This window comes from Falco cherrug, chromosome 7, assembly GCF_023634085.1.
Source record: "Falco cherrug isolate bFalChe1 chromosome 7, bFalChe1.pri, whole genome shotgun sequence".
Classification (NCBI taxonomy): Eukaryota; Metazoa; Chordata; class Aves; order Falconiformes; family Falconidae; genus Falco; species Falco cherrug.
In genome coordinates, this window is record NC_073703.1 from 22,344,091 (window position 1) to 22,360,618 (window position 16,528).

The 16,528-nt window shown below is 42.0% G+C and overlaps 1 protein-coding gene across 4 annotated transcripts in view; it reads left to right on the forward strand.

Annotated features, from left to right (window-relative positions):
• The window catches only part of TLN2 (talin 2), a 203,880-nt gene that overhangs the window by 167,857 nt on the left and 19,495 nt on the right, over positions 1 to 16,528 (forward strand). For all 4 annotated transcript variants that reach the window (XM_055715245.1, XM_055715244.1, XM_055715247.1 and 1 more), the window contains 5 exons: positions 157 to 282; positions 1,845 to 1,961; positions 4,202 to 4,387; positions 9,588 to 9,695; positions 13,335 to 13,440. In XM_055715245.1, coding sequence (XP_055571220.1) covers positions 157 to 282; positions 1,845 to 1,961; positions 4,202 to 4,387; positions 9,588 to 9,695; positions 13,335 to 13,440 — 643 coding nt within the window. The remainder of the gene's footprint in view (positions 1 to 156; positions 283 to 1,844; positions 1,962 to 4,201; positions 4,388 to 9,587; positions 9,696 to 13,334; positions 13,441 to 16,528) is intronic.

The window sequence follows — 16,528 nt, forward strand, 5'->3', positions numbered from 1 at the left end:
TGTTTTATTGGGCTAGAGGAAGGAAGGGTGGTACTATTTATGTACCAGTAGTAGACCTTTTTTTCTTTTTTTTTTTAATCTGTGTTCTAAAAGTTACTCCCTCATCCAGGCTATCGTTTCTTGCCTGAGGCTTATGGCTGTTTCTCAATCCTATAGGTTGTCCTGATCAATGCTATCAAGGATGTTGCAAAGGCCCTTTCTGATCTCATTGGTGCTACCAAAGGAGCTGCCAGCAAACCAGCAGATGATCCATCCATGTACCAGCTAAAAGGTGCTGCCAAGGTAAAACCTTATTCTTACATTATTTGGAAGTATCTGTGGATAGACATGCGAACCTTGCATTTCAGCATTTTCTGATTGCCTGAAATCTCGTCTCTGTTTGTTTCATTATCATCCTGGCATGATATAGAAAAATGACACTGTTGAGTTTCCATGAAGCTGCAGTTTTTGTAGGCTGTCAGATGACTTCTGTGTTTTTGATGAAAGAACTGTAATCTTTCTGAAGAGAAGCGTCTTTCATTTGCAAGCCCGTATCTGAGGGCAGGTTCTCCTTTAATAATGTTATAGGCTAAAATTTAACCAGTATAAAATCATACCTAAATACAACATTCTAACAAATGACATATGCTCAGGGTAAACATGTGGCCTCCTTATTCAGACCTTGCAGCTTTAGGAATGGGGGAGAAGGGGAGGGAGGAAGGCGGGGCGGCGGGGGGGGTGCGGGGGTAGGGTAACATCTATAACATGAAAGCAAAATAGGAAAATATAATATTATTTCTGACACCAGTCTCCTGGATCTTCCCAGGAAGTACATGGGTATCAAAGCTCAAAACTCACACAGATTACACCATACCTGGGATATCTTTGTGCATTATTTCCCCTGCAACCGAGATGTATTACCACAGTCACCTCGCAAAGATCCTGTGGCTTCGTGTCTACAAAATGTTCTCAGATGTGGCGATTTAGGCAGCGTTACTTCTGCTTTCACATTACGAGAGTGTCATGTTAGCTTCTAACTTGGCTGGAAGCTCTTCTCACTCTCATGTATGTTGCTTACCAGCAAGACCTGTGCACCTCTTCCTTCAGAGCACCTGGTAACAACAGTGTATGTTGAGATGCTGCTCGAGAATGACCCATCTAGTCAAGAAAAGCGGCTTCATGGCTCTTCCTGCTGTGAAGGGCTTGCTGTGTTTTAAGTCATAATTGTCAAGAAGCTGGCCTTTCTGTCCCTTCTGTTTTCATTCTAGCTATCATGTGTATCTCAGCATGCTGAGGTATAGGAAGGGTGTAGTTATTGCAGTGATAGTTGGGCTGTTCTGCATCAGGACTCTTGGGTTTGTCATGGGAACAGCAACACTGATTCTGTATCTGCGCTGGGCTTGAGCCTGGTGTTTGGCCGCTTGCTCACCTGGGGTCTTATCTGATCCTGGAGAACATACCCGGTGAATTTCAAAAAGAAATACCATGCCTCGGTTCACGTCTCTTTCAACGTGCAGTGTGAGACATGTGGGAAGAAAAGACACTAACACAAGCAATCTGTGTAAGAGACCTACCCTGGAAATGTTGTGCATTTTCCATTTTTTTGGTAAAATTTTTGTCGGAACACGTACACTTCAGATGGTATCGCTCTGCGGTTATTTGTGCTACGTTTCTACAGTTTACAAGGAGCTTTCAGGAACTGCCCAGAGGAGAGCTGCTGTTAGGTCCCTGACAAGTGTCGTTTGTGAAGCCTCTTAGAAGTAAGGACGGTACCTAGCTTAACTTGCCTTGTTTCATGCCCTGCTGTCTCTGAAAAATAGGAGGAAGGCATCACATGGTTTTGTTTTCACCTCTCTCTTCTTCAGGTGATGGTAACAAATGTCACATCGCTTTTGAAGACTGTTAAAGCAGTGGAAGATGAAGCTACTCGGGGGACAAGAGCTCTTGAGGCCACAATCGAGTACATCAAACAGGAACTCACGGTACGGAACAAAATAGCCATACGTGGCAGTTCTGAAAGTGTGCTCTTACACTTCAGCCGGCCTGCCCAGGCACTCCTCCTCACGCTACACTTTGCTGCTGTGCAGCGCGTGTTTGGTTCTCTCTACCTGTTGCAAATCATCTGTGAAAGTACGATTACAAGGCCGCTTCAGCCTGTCTGCTTTCAGATCCTGCCGGCCCCCGCTTTAAGATTTGAGATGCTACTGCCGTGTACACATCTGGAAGCAATGAACAGCTTCTTTGTTCTTTAGATGTTAAGTTTTCACCACCGATATTCTTTTTGGAGTCTAATGCTGTTCACTTATTTTTTGGTCCCGGCTTTGGTAACGTTTCCTCAGCATCATAGCCGTACTGCATCTGCAGTTTAATCTTGTTTCTGGTTTTCCTTTATTATGAAATGATAGTTTATTACAAAAGGAAGTGATACATGGCCTGCTAACTGATACTCTGTCTGAGCAGGAATTAAGAATAGCATGGAATTCTCTCCCAGATTAGGTGTTAGACCATGACAGTTGGTTTCCTTCCTCTTAAGATACAGAAGTATAGCCTCCAGGTGCAGCTTTCAGTTATTCTTTTTACTAGTACACCTGTCAGTGACATAAATTAATACCTGTGTGTCTATGAAAAAGCCTGATTTTTTTCCCCCCTCCTTTACTTACAGTCCATTTTTATGAAGAACCTATAGATGCAGTCTTCAGAAAATATTTTGTTGCATAATCTGTGGCTTAGCAGTTCTTACTGCAACAGCACTGGCACAGCTTTGCCTTGTCAGATGCCCTCCGTAAAACATGTATTTTTCATTGTGTGAGCAATGCTGTTGTAATGAAGAAATAACCCTTGTTTATTTTAAATTTATTTTTTTTAAAATACCTGTACATAGCTGTTGGAAGCTCATACAGTGGTAAAAACTCCTGATTCAGTATCTGATCAGGAATGTTCTGTATGGTGCCTAGTGCACATTACTGTCGTGTATCCTCATGAAGGCCTGGCCGCATTCTCCTTCCTTCCCGTAACTGACCTAAAATGGGTCCAGATCTGTCACTGAAGGGTTGTGCAGTACCACATCTGCTTTCTCAGTCTGGTTGGTATCTCTTTGAAATGTTCTTCCTTTTCCTTCTGTCAGCATTGCAAAGGAATGGGTCTGCAGCAGTGGTGGCGTCATCCCTTTCACAGGGAGAAAAGCAGAGTGCTAGGAGAGGGTCGAGGGGAACCGGGATGACACATCTGTGCTCAAGAACATGTGTCAGGCTTGACTTGGAACTCCAGGGACTGAATCTGAGCAACACTGAGGGATGTCCTTCACATATTTAACTAGACTTTATTTTTTAACACCAATTCCATTTCTGGAGAGAGAAAGTGGAATAATTGATGAACCAGGAGCATGGGATAGACCAGGCTCATATTTGTCCAGACATTTCGTTTTGTAACCACCACCCTACTTAGGTTGCATGTAGTCAAGAAACTGATTAATTGTGCTCTCCAAATTGCCCCTGCACACTAAAAGAATGGCAAGCAAATACAGACTAAAGCTTGGGAAAAGGAAATTTAAGATAAAAGTGAGGTTACCCAGCTCTTATTACCTACATCTTAACACAGTTTACATATTCCAGTATTGATGAGAGCAGTGTGTACTGTCAGATAATTTGAAGTATTTTCACACGATTCACGCTGCAAAATCATATCTTCAGGTTTCTGAGCAAGACTAAGTATAGCATGAGAGACAACGCTCCACCTCCACATTTATTAAGAGCCATTTGGATATTTTAGCGATGTTCTCAGGCTGTCCTGCACAGTGCTATCAACAAGGGCTTGGAAGGCCCAGCTTTTGCAGGGGAAGGATCTCCTCATGTGAGTAGACCAGCCTAAGCAGCAGTCAGGATGAAAAAAGAATTTAATTAAATGAATAGTAATTCTCTTGATTCTGTAACACTCTGAACAGCTGTCTGTAACAAACTGTCACCCAGGTAGTTAAATATCAGATGAGACGAATGGGTTAACCTTTTTTTGTGTGCTTCCCTCAGCTATTGTTTCTCTCTGCTGTCTGTAGGTGAGCAGGCTTATCAGGACCAGACTCATGTCAACCAAGAATGATACTCAAGTGCTCTGAATATGTTTCTAATTTCCTGCTGTTCAAAGGCTGCTTCCATGTGCTGTCTCTTTGTTGTGGTGGTTCTGCCTGGGCTTGAATGGTATCAGGCTTTCCTTCTGCTTTCACTTTTAGGTGTTTCAGTCAAGCGAGGTTCCAGAAAAGACATCATCACCTGAAGAATCAATCCGGATGACGAAAGGAATCACCATGGCAACTGCCAAAGCTGTTGCAGCTGGGAACTCGTGCAGACAGGAGGATGTGATTGCCACAGCAAATCTGAGCCGCAAAGCAGTGGCTGACATGCTAACAGCTTGTAAGGTAAAAATCCACTTCCTTGCCTAAGACTGATTTTTTTTTTTTTCTTCTGTGTGCCTCTATTCCATTGAATGTTATAGTTTCTGTTCCATTTCTTTTTATTAATGCCTTACTTTTCAGATGGGAAAGTTAATGGTTATGATGATTTTAAGGGAACATCTCTCTCAGAAAGGATTTTCTGTGCTATGCACAAAAAAAGCAGCACTAATATTGACTGGTTTCTTTTTGTGAAAATGAGAAGTTTAATTTGGCCTGAAATTTCCTAGTTTTCAGTCTCCTATTACACTGGAAGACAAACAATCTGTGCAAGTAGTAGATTATATGAATAATCCTATGGTCACAAATTCATTATTTCTAGGAAAAGTGAAAGGAATGATGAAAGGAATTACTCGGGTCTATTTTTAGTAATCCTTTCCCCTCTAACGAAACCTGTCGGTTTGCTCGATTTCTTCTGTGCTTTTCAAAAATGTGGTTTGCTTTTGCACTAAAAATATTGGTACCCTGTTTTCTACACTTGCTTGAGCTAAACAACTTTCAAAAACTGATTTGCAAAACTGGGGGGAAAGTGTATGTCATATAAATGGCTGTTATGCTGTTTGTCTTTGTTATGTTGATAAAGATCTAGGCATAAATCTAAAAAAAAAGGGGGGGATTGTAAAGATCTCATTACTTTTGGTCTTTAGTAGTAATCCAAAAGTGCCTTTACCTGTAAATTATATTTATGTACTTTTGCCTTTACACCTACAGAAGATGACAGTAAAACAGTGGTGGCTCTTTGTGAGGGGTGTGATTTTCAGTATTGGGTCAAATCCTAATTGTCTGCATCAGTCCCAGATTAATTTTAGCCTAATGCTGCCCAGCTGAAAAGGTTAATTTTGGTTTTAGAATGATCCTTATACAGAAGTGCAAGTCCTAACTGGATTTATACAAAACCACTGATTTAAACTTTATTTTGACTTCATTTTCTAACAGGGTTTTTAGTGTTTGAGAGCTCTTGACCACTTTGCATGCTTCAGATTTTGATTCTGTCCTCTCCACTCAACAAACTCAGGTCAACAAAGCAAAGCAGCTCTGATTTGCATGGGAAAATTAAACAGCTGTGCTATTTACATGAGAGCTACTGTAGCCTAATATGTCTTAGGTACAGTCCAGTTAAATGAAACTTCTAAGGGAGGCTAAGTTGTGCAGCATCCTGACAAAGCAATTCAGACATGAGTTCGAGTGCTGAGGTGCACTAAACATCCCTTGTCGTTTGGAAGTGGCTAGCACAGACACATTTTTGTTTCGATGTCTCCAGACAGGCAGCAAAATCTTAGGAACAGAATCCTCTGTTTCAAAAAATGTTACAAACGCACACCATAATACGCAGCCCAATATGTAATTATGAGCATTCACCTTTTTATGTTTGTATTTGTTCCCAACTAATTTAATGGTTTAGGAGTTTATGCATTGCAAGTGGCCGTCAGGATGAAAGTTCCTGCAAACCGAGCAATGAAGGTCTGGGATGTTGGAAAAGCATTCATGATCTCCCAGGGAATTACCTTCACAAAGAAAGCCATCTACAGAAGGAAGATAGCTGGGAATCATTTTACTTAACTTTAATAAGACACTGACAAGGAGTAAGATCCAGTTTGATCTTGTCTGGCTTTCCTAAAATTAAGAGCAGTTACTGGGCAAACAGGAATAAAAGTCTCCAGGTATACTAATTTCATGCACTGTCTAAAATGTGTGACAAAATAGCCATGTCATTTAACAAAGCTTTTAAATCTACAGTTTGTACCAGACTTATTTAGAAAATCCTGTTTCTACAGATTTTGCTCAGAGACTTAGAAATCTTATGCCATTCATTTCTACAAATTGATTGCTGTATATGGCATTTCCATAATAAGCCACATCCCTTGATTTTTAGAGGTAGGAACCAGCAGTCCTAGCCTCACTATGCCATAAAAGCTGTGCAATGCAGTGCAACTCGGTTGTTGTGATAGACGACAAATACTGGAGGGGACTCTGGTGTGATTAAGCTGGTCTGTACAATAAGCACTGACAAATAACCAGATTTTGTGTCCTTTGGGCCAAGACAAAAATGCACATATATCATCTATGGTATACAACATAGCTCAGACTTCCCTGGTGTTAGGAATTTAAATTTAAGTTCTGTTTTATTGCCAACTGCCTAAGGCAAGTCGTATAAGGGATTTGACTTATTAGCAGTTGTGTGTGTGCTTGTGCTTGTTCTGCTATACATGAATTTACAGTGCTCATTACTAATTCTATGCTTATAAGTAGATGCCATTTCAAAAGACAATGAGGTTGACTACTGCGGGATATAATGAACCAAGACAACTCTTATTAAAGTCAGTGGAAACACTGTAATTACATTTATTGAAGGTTAGAGCAGGCCCTAAGTTAATAACAATTTCTGTCTTTATTACCTATTTGTATAAAATAATGACTATGCAGTAAGTAACCTGTGCATAATATCACTATTTTTAATGATTGCTACTGGAAAGGAAACAGGTCCATCAAAAGCATAGAAAATAATTGCAGTGAGTAATGTCTTAGATCGTTGCGTAGCCGGTAGATTGAGGCAAGCGATTACTCATCTTTTCTCACCACCCTTCAGCCTGTGTCCAGAATGCTGTGCCCAGTTTGGGGCTCCCCGAAGAAGAAGGGCACTGACAGAACTGGAGCAAGCTCAGGAGCCCGCCGGGGGGGCTGGGCAGGAACATGGGTGCTGCGAGGAGGTGCTGAGCTACCTGCTCAGCTGGGCCAGAGGGGGCTTGGGGGGCACCTGGCAGCGGCCCTCAGACCTCCCGGGAGGCTGCTGAGAGGGCACCACGTTGGGCTGTGCGCCGAGGTGCGTGGCGGGGCAGTGGAACGGTGGTTGAACACTGACACACAGGCACTGCCAGTCACTCCACTGCGGGGAACATTTAGCACTGGGACAGGGGCCTGAAGAAGATACGACATCTCCATCTTTGGAGGCTTGCAAAGACCCAAGTGATCTGGTTGGAATTTAATCTTGACCTAGCTTTAGGCAGGAGGATGGACATTGCGAATTCTCCAGGTTCCTTCAAACAACACTGATCTGATTTTTTTATATTTTTTATTTTTGATATTTATTTATTTCTTATTCTGGCTATCTCGGTACATTTTACCTCCAAAAGTTGTTGATCTGTGCTGACTGGCGAGAAGTTGTAGTACCAGAGTCAAGTAGTGCTTGCTGCCTTACTGTTTCACAAGCACATGAAGGTAAAATGAGGGCTGAGAGTGGAGAGACGCCTCAACATGAGGAAATCGATGTGTGGTCTGGTCCTTTGGACATATGTTTCCATTTGAGATGCTTGGGCAGCCTTTCTGTGCAAGTCTGGAAAAGTAAACATTTTGAGGTGGATTTTTTTAGGGTTTGGTTTGGTTTTTTGCAAGTCCTAACTGGTGGAGTGAGATGCCTGTTGGGATGTTCCTGGGGTAGAAAAATGTCTTCCTAAAAGGACTTTGTCACCTCTTTGCTCTGCTGTGAGTGGATGGTTTGTTTTAAGAGTCATTGAACCTTGAAAATGGTCCCAAAATATTACGGTGTCAGTCTTGGCTATGTGTGCAAAGCATAACAGGGAGTCTGTATCCCTCTCCGACAGGTGTTTGCTCTAACTGCTCATGTAACGGTGTTCCAAGTGCACAAGAGGCGTATCGGGGTGCTTGCCGTGTATTCATAGGAAACTCGGGGGGGTTAAAAATGAAAAATAAGCTGTTCTGAATGTTTTTGACTTCTGGAGCTTGTTTGAAGATTGGGAAAATCCTGTCCCGTTCCTTCCCACATCCTTTCCCTTCAGATTACTGGCTGAGCCGATGAAGAGGTGACGGGGCTAACGAGTTTCTGCTGAACTTGAACTTCCCAGTAGAGGGAACCCACAGCCCAGCTCCAGCAGGGTGCGGGGGGGTGGGGGGCTGCGGTGAGCGAGCCGTGCCCGGCCCCACGGGAGGGACCAGGCTGCGGGGTGGCAGGAGCTCTTCCCTGCGAGGAAATGCTAATTTTTAAGATGTTTAGGAAGTTTCACTTGTCAACGACTAGCACTTCTGTTCAGTAAAAAAGTTCCCTAGCAGTTTATTTTAGAAAATCCAAGGCTTGAAGAGGCTGCAGTTTTCACTCGTTATTAAGAATGAAAGGGTTGAATTAGTCAGGCTTATGGCGGATATTATACTTGGTGGAAATCCTCAAGAAGCCGAAGAACTGACTCTGCTGCTGCCTCTCCCTCTGTAAACAGATGTTTCCAGCAGTGCCTGTTGCTGTCTATAATCCCTGTGTCAGGCAGAAGCCGTTCATAAGCTCATGCTTACAGAGTGGTACCGGGTGACAAAAGGCAGCCAGCGCTGGCTGGGGCGGGTGGGGGGTGGTGGGGTTTGTCTCATGGAATAACGATATCCTGGCACTTGGTAGCATTTTTCGTCTGCCATTTGCAAACGGGGGTGAGGGGACCCCACTGCCCCTGCGCTGGGGGCACTGGCCTGTGCGTGGCCCCAGGTCTCTGGTGGAGCCCAGCCCAGCGCTCCGGTCTCGAAACTGGGTGACTGCTTCTGCCTTCGTTCCTTGGTGGTAGGCCGTACAGGCTTACAATAAAAAAAAAGTTCTAGCATATTTCTTACCGGTAAAACATTGTAAACAGCCATTTGTGGGTAACAAAACTGCACTTCCACTTTTTGTTTTCGTTGGTATTAATAAAAAAAGAAGAGCCCCAAGAGCACAACCTTTACACTGTAGAACAGTGTATATGCAGCCCAAGAGCCCAGCCCAGCCCCGAGGTGTTTTCCAAGCAATGTTTTCACTAGAAGAAATTGTAAATCCTCCTGTATTTTCAGGTGGTTCAAAGGTTTCCTCTATTTGTTCTCAACTGGCAGAAAGAAGTAGCGCTGCTGCTGACAGTACCTAAGGAGGGACACAAGGAAGGACAGCAGCTGCACACCGGGGCAGGAGGATGTGCTGATAAAAGGACAAGTGTTCCCTGTGCCACTCTCGGAACGGGAGCGCTGGTGCTCTCGGAGCGCAGTTTGCTTACACCTTCCCAACAGATAGGGCTGGTTCTGGAGCTCAAATGTCATTTGCACATTATGAAAAATCCCTTCCCTTCTCTTTCCCCTGTCTCTTCCCTGTGATGACCTCCTCTTGTGGGAGCAGTTTTGGGGTCCTAATGTTGTTTTGCCTCCTCAGCAAGCATCATATCACCCAGATGTGAGTGAAGAAGTTCGAGAGAGAGCCCTGCGCTTCGGAACAGAATGTACCCTGGGATACCTGGAACTCCTGGAACATGTTCTCCTGGTAAGAAGTTGTCTGCATGCAGGTATATATATCTCTGACCTCTTTCTAGAGTGGCTGCTAGTGACACATTTTTATCAGTCCGTCACAAGATTAGGAACAGTTTTGTTATTCAGGAAAAGCAAGCTAAAGTAAACTCAGTACTTCAGCCCAAACTGTGAGACAGATGGAAAACTGGGAGTACTCAAATGGGACTGAATTCTGGATCAGATCTGGTGGCAGTATGGGTCCTGACCTAAAAATGTTCCTTGACAAAGAAATTAAAAGACGACATTTTGGCATTCTTTCAAGCCTACTGTAAGCATTAGACATACTAAGCATGCCCCTGCCCCCCAGGCCAAGGTGGTTGCATTATCTGTATGAAGGCACTTTTACGTGCATTTTGCAGTTGCCAACCCCCAGGCCCTGGGCAGCACAGCCTCTCAGAGCTTCACAGCTCCTGCCAGGCGTGACACCCCAAAGCTCTGCGCAGAACTGCACTCGGGTCCAGACTCAGGAATCCTGCTCTCAGGTGGCTATTCTTGACCATACGCAATGATCACGTAATATATTGTTCCTTGGTTGCTGTTACATTTTAGGCAGCAATAATGTGTGTTTGAACTAACATTTGTGAGATATGAAGTTTCTGGAGGTGACTTAAATCAGCAGTCAGCTTCACGGAATACCAGAGATTTAAGTGGCTTTAAGCTGACATATTACAGTCTCTAAAACTGAGATTTGCAGCCCCTAACTGCAGATCAGCAAATCCAAGTCAGCTTTACTGCTGGGAATACATCATGTCTAATCGTCTACATCACCTCGTTAAAATACACGTAACATAGAAGGAAAGTCACAGTTATGCTTGCCACTAGCAGGAAAAATGGTTCAAGAAAAGTTGAACTTGTTAATGTAATTCCTAGAGCTGCATAGCAGTAAGTAATTTAGCATTAGGGGTGTGATCCATTTTTAGTTTAGAAGTACTTTAGGGACTTTTTCAGACTTGGTCTCCCAAACTCAGTCATAGTATTTATTTCAGACTCTACGCCAGAACAGACCGAAGACTTGAGTCAATTTTTGCTCATTTTATTTTCTTCTTTCTGCTTAAGGAAAGAAGCTTAAGGTAGGAAAGGCCTGTTCCTCCACTGTTCCTCCAATAAAGCAGAACATGCTTTCCTCACCTTAGGCTGCTTTACTTTCAGGGCCTTAAAGCAATGAGAAAATTCCCCCCCTCCCCCCCCCCCCCCCCGCCATGTTTGCTGCCTTAGAAAGCTGACTCTGGCCCAGATCACAGCCACAATTAAAGGGCATAATGTCTGCATGGGATGGTGACTTCATCATGAGTCTTTGCTGAAGTCTGTCTAGAACTAGTCACATACACACACAATACATCCATACTGTGCACCATAAAAGTAAACAAGATCTGGAAGGTAGATGAAAAAAGATCCCTTTTGGAGGAGCATTGACCCACGTAAGTGACAAACTTTGTGCTCTAGGGATTTTTGCCTTTTCCCCTCAGTTCCAGCTCTTGCGAGCTGCAGCAGAGGCACAGTCTAGATGCAGCCCCAATGATACGTTGGCTTGTTCCATGGTTACCCGAGCTGTTCTCCTGCCATACAGTCTTGCTAACTTAACATCCTAACCCACATTTCTTCGGCTCAGATAAAAATGATAGCTAGATGGTTTCAGCATCAGACAATCCTGGTGCTTCCTGATCCCTGTTACTCTGGTAGTTTAGAACCCCTAGGTCTACAGTCTCATTTAACTTGTAACCTCCAGAAACATGGATCATCTCAGATTAGAAACCTCTAATTAGTCCACGTGGCACCTCGTAATACAATTGTTAGTGAGTTCAGTCATGCCTTTGGCAGTCAGGCTAGGGATGATTGCATGGGTATCTCAGCACAGGGATGCCTAGGAACCCTATTCAGTAGCCATATTTCTTGGAAGATAATACTTTTTAGGTGCAAGAGTTGTCAGATGCAATATCTAAGATTTCTTAAGCTGGTATATTGACTTGTGCAGAGGTTGCATTGGGCGAGTGGCACAAAACTGACTTGATTGCTCAAAGGAATATTCCTCTAATCACCTAGCTAGGGATAGGGCACAGGAATACACTAATTAAAGCTGTTGGGCACGCACAAATTCATATAAAACAACTTGTGTTGTTAGCAAGGTTACAGACTGACCTGCCCTCCTATATATTCATATGCTCCATCTTGAGCAGTACTGATGCATGCTGAGTTGAGGGAAGTCTGAAGCCTTTGCTGCTGTTCTCGTGCCATGCCTGTATGTGACTTTGCAGGGGGTAAGAGTCTGCTGAGAGGTCTAAATCAGCTTTAAAACAATGTAGTGTGTAAACTGCCCAGTCTTAAAATTTGCATCCGTATCTTCAGTTCCAACATTGTCACTACTATGGTAGGTAGCACTAGTGACACAGTTGCTGGAGCAGAAAATGTCATTCTTTGCATATTCATGGGTTTTGGGACATTTTTGTTTGTGTGGGAAGATAACCCTTGAGATGCTCAGTGTTCTGCCATACTACGGGATTATGCAGGGTGTAAACGTTGGTTATAACTGTCTTGTTACAGTTCATTAGCATTGCAGATTGTTTAGCAATTGAGGATTCATGTACTTCTGTTTACTTTGGAAACTAGTTGACTAAATATCATCCTTAGGAAGCGGGAGACCAGTCCACCCGTACGTTGGCATGGCACTTTCAGAGAGCGAGAGAATTCCTCCAGTGGCAGAGTTCCCACCCAGCAATGTTAAGAAAACAGTTCAGTTTAGTTTATTCTGTCAAAGTAAGGGGTTAGGCATTTGACTGCAAAATGGGAAATAAGCTTACAAAAAGGTAAAATATATTTTCAATGTGCACCTAGTTTTCAGAGCTGCTTGGCAGGAGAGTTTTTGAAAACATTAAGAAAATGCACACCTGAATGTTACTTTTGAGTCTCAGCCTCTTGTTTTGCTCTTGAATCTCTCTGTGTCAGTCACTCTTCTCTCAGAAGTAGTTCTTGTGTATATGTGAATTTCCAGAACTTTGTCTTTTTTCTCCTTTTAGTGTGGTAATTAAGAATGCAAATGTTGTTTCTCTTCAGGGGAAGAATTCAACTTCACTGTCTGAATGTCAGACTGTTTTCCATTTGAAGAAGCACAGTTTAATACTTGATGCAAATTTAATTCCGAGGTGTCTTTCTTTCCCTTCTATTTAAGGGTCTTGCTCAGGGTTGGCATTTCTGTTGTGTTCACTATTGCTGATTTTTGCCAGAACAGGCAACTAGCACGAGCCTGCAGAACTCTGTAATTCTGTTGGGTAGAAATGGTGACCAACCAGTTTGTTAAGAGTAGCAAATCAGCTCCTCTCCAGCAGCTCAGAAAGACTAAGCCTGATGCGTAAGGGTAATGACTATAGTATCTGAGAATGGAGTGCTAAAGCTGCGTATTCCTCCCGCATACTCACATGTGCGCCTCTGTTCTGGAGAATTCTGTCCTAGTTTTAGTACCAAGAACTCCCAGACAGTATTGTCAGTTCCTGTATAAATGCAAGACAGTGCCGCTTCCCTAGTATTGCTGTATAAAATAAATCTTTCACTAGTGTGCCTTGGGACTGTTCCCTGGAATCCTTACTAATACACATTATTACATTTTTATCTTTTTCTCTAGATCCTTCAAAAACCAACTCCCGAACTAAAGCATCAGTTGGCCTCTTTCTCCAAGCGGGTTGCTGGTGCTGTTACAGAGCTTATCCAGTCGGCAGAAGCGATGAAAGGTGAGTTGGACAGCCTGGCTACCAGTATGGTGTGCTTTTTACTCCAGAGATGGTGATATGTCATTTTTGTAGTTTAAAACAAAAACAAAACCTAAAAAAAACTACCCCTCTTAGTATGTTTTAGGTGTCTTGGTGTACCGCCTACTCCTGTTCTTTTAATTTCTCCGCTGGTGTTCACTCGTTACAGTGTTGGTAAACATGTCTATTTGACCCTCTCCCACTACATATGTGTCATATGGGTCATAAGTCATCTGTCACTCACGTGGCCTTGGAAGTTGGAGCAATCAAGCAGAGCACTCGAGCCACAGTAGCAGGTACCAGGACACAGTACCGTTTCTCTTCAGCTGGTGGCTGAATTTTACTTGGATGGCTGGTTCCTTTCCTTACGCTCATGTTTTTCAGTCAAAATAAGTCCTTTGCTGTGCACTAATAGTTGCTTTCCAAATTCAAATAAAAGCAGATGCCATCGTCTTACTGAATTAATCCTCAGCCTCTAGCAGTGATGCCAATTTTAGATCCATAGTGCTTACAGTCCTCCGTCTGGGTCCTGCCCTCGCAAAGTATGTTAGCGAAACAATGCGACCAGAAAATTGTGGTCTGGATGATTTCCTGAACTCTTAGAACTGAACAATGTGTGGACAAATATAAATAAATTCAGCACTCAAATAAGCAAGCCATTCCATTGCTTAGCAGAAGTTCACTGTTCTTACAAGTGATGAATGATATTTTTCTCAGATACTGACTGACGTAGTAAAATCTTTATCCAGTGATGCATGCGAACCCTTAGGGTGACAGTTCTAACATTCGACATTTTAAATGAGATGAATACATATTAAGGCTGGTGTTATTAAATATTAGACTGCTATGGCTCAAGTGTATCTACTACCAGATTTACTGGGCACCTTAGTCTGAAGAAATCTTCACAGCCATCAAAGGCATGTGAGCATTCTAATTTCACAGGTAACAGAATGCTACAGAACAATATTTTGAATAAAGTGTTGTAATAACTTTTTCAATTCTTCTCCCCCCCCCCCCCCCCCAGACACACACACACACAAAGATTCCTAATAAAATCATATTTTTTCAATCATTCTTTTCTAAGCCAGGCCAGAAAACACTATAGTCATTTTTCTGATATTCTGTGTAATATACGCTGCAGGCTTTCCTCAGTTATATCCTACTTTTAGCAGTACACATTCTTGGAGAAGAATCCAGATTAAACACTTCATATATGAGAATCCCTTATTATTTTGTTCCGGGTTTTTTCTCCTCTATGTCATAATATAGTTACTCTGTTTCATATAATAGTGATCTACATTATGCTTTTTCCCTGTTCAGGTACATTTACTGAATTCTTCAGCCTTTTCTGCACTCTTTCTTATGTTTCAAAATTTCTGTTTTCATTTGCTAACAAGCCAAACCAATATCAGAATTTTTTTTATGTATATATATAAAAGAATTATAAATGTGTATGTCCTCATCTTCAGAGACATTTATAGATTTCTAGTAGTTTTTGCATTTTAATTCATATTCATTAAAATAAAAAATAACTTTTATTTCTTTTTTTAACTTACTACCTTTAGGGGATTGGTTTTTTGTTCACTTTAGAAACCATTTTGTGTAAAGTGTTTTTAAACCATTCTTAATTTTCATCTATACGTACATGATAAAATTCTGTCTCAGAACCAATTTAGCATGTAAATCTTTTCACGTTTGTGAAATGCCTTTTTGTGAAGAGGAACTGCTACATTTTACAAGTTCGGGTTTGACTGTGTTTGTACATGCTGCCTATATGATTTTATTTCCCTATTCATCTGCCAGTATTAGGGTTTAATACGGAATTCCTTCATGTTGTATGCCATTTGAGCTGAGAAATTTTCTTTGGTGATGTTTTGATATTTGAAATAAATGCCTATATATGTAATATATAGGGATTAGCAGCATGCAATATAGCTCACTAGGATTACATACCATGTACTTCAGTTTTCTCCCAGCACATCAGAAATAGGAGCCCATCATTTTGAGTTCTCCTGTGATTTGGTCATTCATAGCAGAAACGCTTCTATTTAGCCGGTGCAATGCTGATCCGTAAGCATCCCAGGTTATTTCCTTTGATGTTTGATGAATCAGGTTATGCTATTCCTGATGCAAAGTGCCAGTATCCTCCTCCCCAGCTGCACTTCCTTAATAACGATTAATGTTTCCATTCATATGTTAATATTAGGTTCACCCAGACTTTCTGATCTGGTTTCCCTAAGTTTAACAAGGCCTTAAGAGATATTTTTTTCTGTTTGCTTTTTTCATTCTAGCTTAGTCTTCCTTTGCCTGGTGTACACTGCTTCCCATCATTTTCTGTTTCCATCTGCAATGTCACTTTCTTCCCTTGCCCCTAGTAGTTATGAACTTAGAAGGGGGAGGAGGGGGGTGGTGTCTGTTTTCCTTTTCTCTCTCCATCTGATTGTCCTTTTGGCTGTTTGATTGCTTCCCTCAGTCCAGAACATAGATGCTTTCTGAATCTTGTCATTCAGAGAATAATGTAATGAAAATGAAAACAATAATGCACTGAGATCTTCCAAAATTCTGAGATCACTTCCAGCCAAGTATTCATTTTGTGGACCTACAGAATTTCTTTGAGCCAAGAGAAATGCCAAGAACTCAACAACACACAAAAAAAAAAGTTGACCTTTGGATGTTACAGAAACTGTTTTGGTCTTTTCTTCTTTGCTGTTAGGAACACGTTGCCAAAAGCATGCTTTTTTTTAGTCAATACTAGCTTCATCTCTAACCACTGCCAAAAAAAGGAGACTCCAAAAAGTGTGCTATGGATGATTCTGTTGTCTGTAACACGTCCTCTTTACCATTCTGTCAGACTTCTCAATGTACCTTACAACTTGGTCAAGTTAGAAACCCTCTCAGTAAGAGCTCTGATAAGCAAAAGCAGAGTGACAGCTAGTTTTGTTTCCCATATGGACAGTAGCCTTTTCTGAAGTTGCTTTGCTTACACAGTTCTTAAGTTACTTTCAGAACAGAATTATCCTGCTAAGTACTTTTTTCACTCTGAATTATGTTTTCCTCTCAGTGGCATAAA